At 39.4% G+C, this 5,262-nt stretch overlaps 1 protein-coding gene across 1 annotated transcript in view; it reads right to left on the reverse strand.

Annotated features, from left to right (window-relative positions):
• VPS13D (vacuolar protein sorting 13 homolog D) overlaps positions 1-5,262 on the reverse strand; it is a 226,076-nt gene that overhangs the window by 169,128 nt on the left and 51,686 nt on the right. Inside the window, exon 26 of the mRNA XM_023532655.1 lies at positions 4,351-4,533. Within this exon, the coding sequence (XP_023388423.1) occupies positions 4,351-4,533 (183 nt within the window). The remainder of the gene's footprint in view (positions 1-4,350; positions 4,534-5,262) is intronic.

Here is a 5,262-nt window from a genome sequence, read left to right on the forward strand (position 1 = left end):
TTAATCTAGACAACAAGAGCAAATGTCTCAGCCATATGATACATGGTTGCTTTGCTAGAGGGGAGGGGCTTATTGTTCTAAGAAAATGTATCTAATAGCAACATGGTTCCAACGGAATCAAGCCATGGTAACGTGTCTGCACTTTCTAGAAATCTCCCCTCACAGATTTACATTTCTCATCTCTCTCAGTAACTGTGCAAATGAGACAAAATGGAAAACACAGGCGGTTAGCCATTCCTATTACGTTGCTGTTGCAAGACATAAAAATTAAGGGCTAATCTGAGTAAAACAAATTCTATAATTCTATTAAAAATACTACACACTTCTCTTGCATACTTAGTACCTTCAGTTAACTGCTAACAGGGGTAAATTTTTTTCAACAGAATGATCCAATAACTGACTTCAAAATGTCCCACGCTTTCTTCACCCAAGCCTCAGAGCTTCACATCTGGGACTTCTGCATCACCAGTGAGTTCTCATCTACCCATTCTCAGCAGCAAGCTGGAGGAGGGGAAGATCGGTGTTCCCTCTAGTACTGCCTTACATGTTTATTCCTCTAAGCACATGCAAAGAAGATAACAGTGCTCTCCTCGGTTATCGTGGGTAGCAATTACATGTAACGGTGAAAGGAAGCAGTTCTTACTTCCGAATTTTTTTATGCAAGGTAAATTACAAGGTAAATGCTATTATTTAAGTATTTCAACATAGAAACCCTTCCTTCTCGCTTAGTTTATTTAAACTCTAGAGTATTTGTTGCTCTTTCATTTAACTCAGCTCTACATCCTCTCTGTAGTTGGTTTAAATAAATCAATGGCTTGAAGAGATTAACTCAAAGCTTTTGAAAGACTGACTTAGAAATTATGGCTTAAGCACAAGCTATGCTTTAGAAAAATGAAAGGAAAAGCATATGTATAAAATTCAAACCTGTACTCATTAAGACATGGATTTATGTAAAACAATTCTAAACACACAGGAGTCATTGAAACTCATAATCCCTCTGCAAGCTTTGATTTCAGAATTATTTCCTGATCTTTAACCACTGGAATGCATACCAGGCAAATCTCACACGTGCAACTGTATTAAAGGGCAAACGTAAATGCAAAGTGATTTTTGGTGAAGAAAGTAATTATTCCTTTTATACAGCCTAGATCAGCTAAGCTTGACTGTCCATGTGGAGAGGCAAGCTTCCCGGATATGTTTATCTGATTACAAATACTTTAACAAGCAACACACTCCAAGCAGCCCTTATGGAATTCTACAGAACAACCACTGGTTTGCACAGATAAAGTTTTTATAGGATTTAAGGAAACAAAATTAGATCACGAAGAAAGTACTTCCTAGAGCTAAAAAAAAAAAAAAAAAGGAAAAAGGAAAAGGGGTAGGGGGAGAGACAGACAGAGAAAGAAAGAAATTGCTTTTGATGGTCCTTAAGAAAGACTTCTCTACACAGGAGGAAAGTGATTCACAAAATAAAAAATAATAATTTTTAAAAAAAGATAAGCAGACTTTCCCAAGTAATGAGATCTTTTAAAGGGCTAGATTTTTAAATTGTTTTTTTAAGGATATGAGTGTGAATTGACTGCTGAATCCCATAAGGTTTTTCAGAAGAACCAGGAGGCAAAAAAGGGTATTATACCTTGAAGAAAGAGCGATCCTTGTATGTGCTGCCACTTAAAATCAAATCCTCAAAAACAAATACAGGGAAATTTTTTTCATTAAAATGCTACGAACTGTGTGCAATTATTTGGCTTATTTAACAAAACAGAAACGCTTTTGCAAAAATTTCTTGAGATATTTTGGCAATTCTTTAGGCTAACTTCGGAGTCCACTCATGAGCCCGAATATAGATCTACCCAATGTAGAAAATCGGTCCTTCACCTTTTCCGGAAGGGCAGACAAACAAAAACGGTATGACTGGGCTTGATCGCCCATTCTGGCTCTAACTGATCTCTTCTCAAAAATATTCAGGCGTCAAACAAAGATTTACCACGAACAAACATGTTTCTAAAAAACTTACTGTGGGTTCAGGTGATGGTTCTGAGGAGGAAGTCAACTCCCCCTTGGGAGTAACGGCAGCAGCATCGGAACAAAGACGAGTATCCTGAGGTGGCCATGGGGACAACACTCATGTGCAAACCCCAGACCTGACACATTCGTTTACTATCTAGTCATGTTAATTATAAGTACCTCAGACTAAGAAAACGTGGATGTGAGAGTCTAGGAACAGTTATCAATCTTTCTCTTTACGAATGGGTCTTTCTTTTATGTTCTTAAGTCGGCAAACAGCTAAAAGCTGCTCGCTCAGCTATGGAAACAGATGTTCTTCATTATGACCAAAGTTCCTGGTCCTCTCCTAGTCCTGCTGTGAAAGACCAACGGTGGCTGATTTCACTTTTACTGTCTTAAAAAGTACACGTAGGGAAAGCCTGCTTCTCCCTCTGGCAGTTAAGGCCCATTATTCATTCCGACAGGAGGGCTTCTCGCGACAAGGACAACGGGCAAGTCCTCAGTCACCAGCTCGGCCCGAGTGTGTACAAAGCGTGTGAACCTGGTGACGCTCTTCCTTCTGTAAACACCGCTGCTCTGGCTTCACCCTCTGCTCTGATCACAAAATCTGGTCTCCCTGAGTGACTATTGGTAAGGTGATACGCGGACAATGTGACCTCCAGCCCGTCATCCACACGCCTCCGCCTGGGTCCTGAGCCCAAGGTGACAACACAGGAACATGGTTGCTATGGCTTTCACGGTCTCGCCTCACTCTTCTCCGTACTCTACCCATTCCTACTCGCTGAACCACATATTCTCGGCTCAGGGTGTTTAGGTTAGTAACAGTGAGCAAATGGATGAATGAGGAGTAAAACAGGGAAGACAAATATGGAGACAGTAATTTGAAAATCGTAACATCGTTTGAGTTTAGGCGCTACGAACAAATGTAGTCTAGTCTTCCTGTTACTTTCTGAACTGAGCTGAGGTCCCTGGCACAGTCCTGCTAAGGAACCATCACACTCCCGCCCGTCTTTTCTTTCTGTACCCAGAGAAGCAAATGGTAACTGCTCGAATTTGTATCTTCTCTGCATAATCTTTAGAATTCACCCATCTAAGAATGAACTCACTGCCCCGCCCTTCAGAAAATTTAAGAGTGACAGCTACTTAGGAAAGAGCCAGTTAAGACACACAGCACGGACAGATTCTGCCAGTTTATTTTCCCCACACAAACCTAATCCTCACACTGGAAAGTAAAATCGTATCACAGTTAAGAGCATGGAGTATGACAGACACACACACAAGATTCTGAGGTCCACACTACTCCTTACTAGCTGTGTAATCCAAAAGAAATGACTTAACCTTTCTAAGTCTCGATTTCTTTATCTGGAAAAATGGTGTTAATAATACCAGATACCTCTTAGGTTGCTCATGAGAAGAAAATAAACGAATATGGAGAGAGTTTAGTATAGGCTGACGTGTAATAAGAATTCAATAAATATCGGCTACTCATTGCTATATTGTCAATCATAAGAACTTACGCACATCCTCTTTCGAAGGCTATTTCTCCCTACGTTATGAGCTGTTGGAATAAAAATGAGCATAACGAGCTAGGATTTCAGTAAGTGCTTTTCTGATAAGCTAAATTGAGTTTGTACTGAATAGACTGAAAAGCTGCCCTGGAAACTAGCAAGACTTCGTTAAAACACGCGGAGAACGATGAGACCTGCACTCATTGCATCAGCGTGGCTCAGTCTCCTCAAATGCAAAACTGAGTGGGACGGGGCCAATGGGACCATCTCCAAGGTCCTCGCAGCACCAAGCCTGTGGTTTACGAGGTGTTCCCACCTTTGCCATTTACTCTCAATGAGTCCCAGTTTTTCCAAATGTAAAAGGAAAACAATAGCAATCCACTCCCAATTACCTCCAAACATCATTGAGAGAAATACATACTAAAGTAGTGTTAAACGGTAGAGCAATATACTGTATAAGATTTTATTATTAAGATATTTTTAAACGGCTTCAGATAAACCTTGGGCCAACCTGCATCTGCTGAAAAGAGTCACGTAGTGTAAAAAGTTGATTATTATAAGGTCAGCATGTGAGGAAAGCATTAGAAAGATGGAAGACTAGTTCTGTTCGTTCGCTAAAATAAGGTACTATATAGAGTTAGTACGGGTTAGAATTTAAATGTCTCTTTTAAAAAGCTAATCGAAATGTCAATAAAACACCAAAAAAACATTATTCGAGCCACATGTGCGACAAAAGTAACAGCAGTTAGGAGTCATCCTATGGCAACACATGAATTTTTCAGTTGGGGTACAAATACTAGTTGAACTGACATGGAAATGCATACTACTTGCTCACCTGATCTTTTAAGGAAAAGGTCCCAGGAAAACCAGCAAAGAGAAACTTGTTCTTGACTTTCAACTTCCCCAAATTTGCTACGATCAAATTATTTGATCTGGAACTTTCCGGAATGAGGAGGACAGGAGCACCAGCCTCAATATCCAGGAGCACGCGTGAGCAGCGCTGGGCTTGCTGTCTCACCTGAAAGAGGAAGAAAACGGACTCAGACGCTCAATGAGTTCCCTGGCTTTACGACCGAACGACCGAAGGTTCCCAAAAGTTCCATGAATGTATACATCTAAAACAGCTAAAATCACGCAGAGTAAATTCCACGACCACAATGAGATTAAATTAGAAATCAGTAACAGGAAGATAATGGACAACTCCAAATATGTGGAAATTAAGACTACACACTTCTAAATAACCCATGGGTCAAACAAGAAATCACAAGGAAAACAGAAAAATATTTTGACCTGAGTCACAAAGAAAATATAGCACATTAAAATTCACGGGATATACTTAAAACAGCAGAGAAAAATGTTTAGCATTAAATACTTATTTTATATTTAAAAATAAAGATTTAAAATCAGTGATGGAGGTTTCCATCTTAAGAACCTAGGGGGAAAAAAAAAAACCTAAGAAGAGGAAAAAAAATAATAAAGAACAGAAACCACTTATTTAGAAAACAGATAAACAGAGAAAAATCAACTAAACACTCAGAACACTATACCCAACGACCACAGAATATACCCTTTTTTCAAATGCTAACCATAATACAGGCCTAAGTTGGACTTTTGAAAAGACTAATGAAAAATAACAAACCTCTACCTACACTAATCAAGAAAAAGGGAAAAAATCGCCACTATCAAGGGGTGGGGGACGCTGCCACAGAACTTAAAAATATGAAAAAGATAAGGGAAACTATGAACA

This window comes from Pteropus vampyrus, unplaced genomic scaffold, assembly GCF_000151845.1.
Source record: "Pteropus vampyrus isolate Shadow unplaced genomic scaffold, Pvam_2.0 Scaffold86, whole genome shotgun sequence".
Lineage (NCBI taxonomy): Eukaryota > Metazoa > Chordata > Mammalia > Chiroptera > Pteropodidae > Pteropus > Pteropus vampyrus.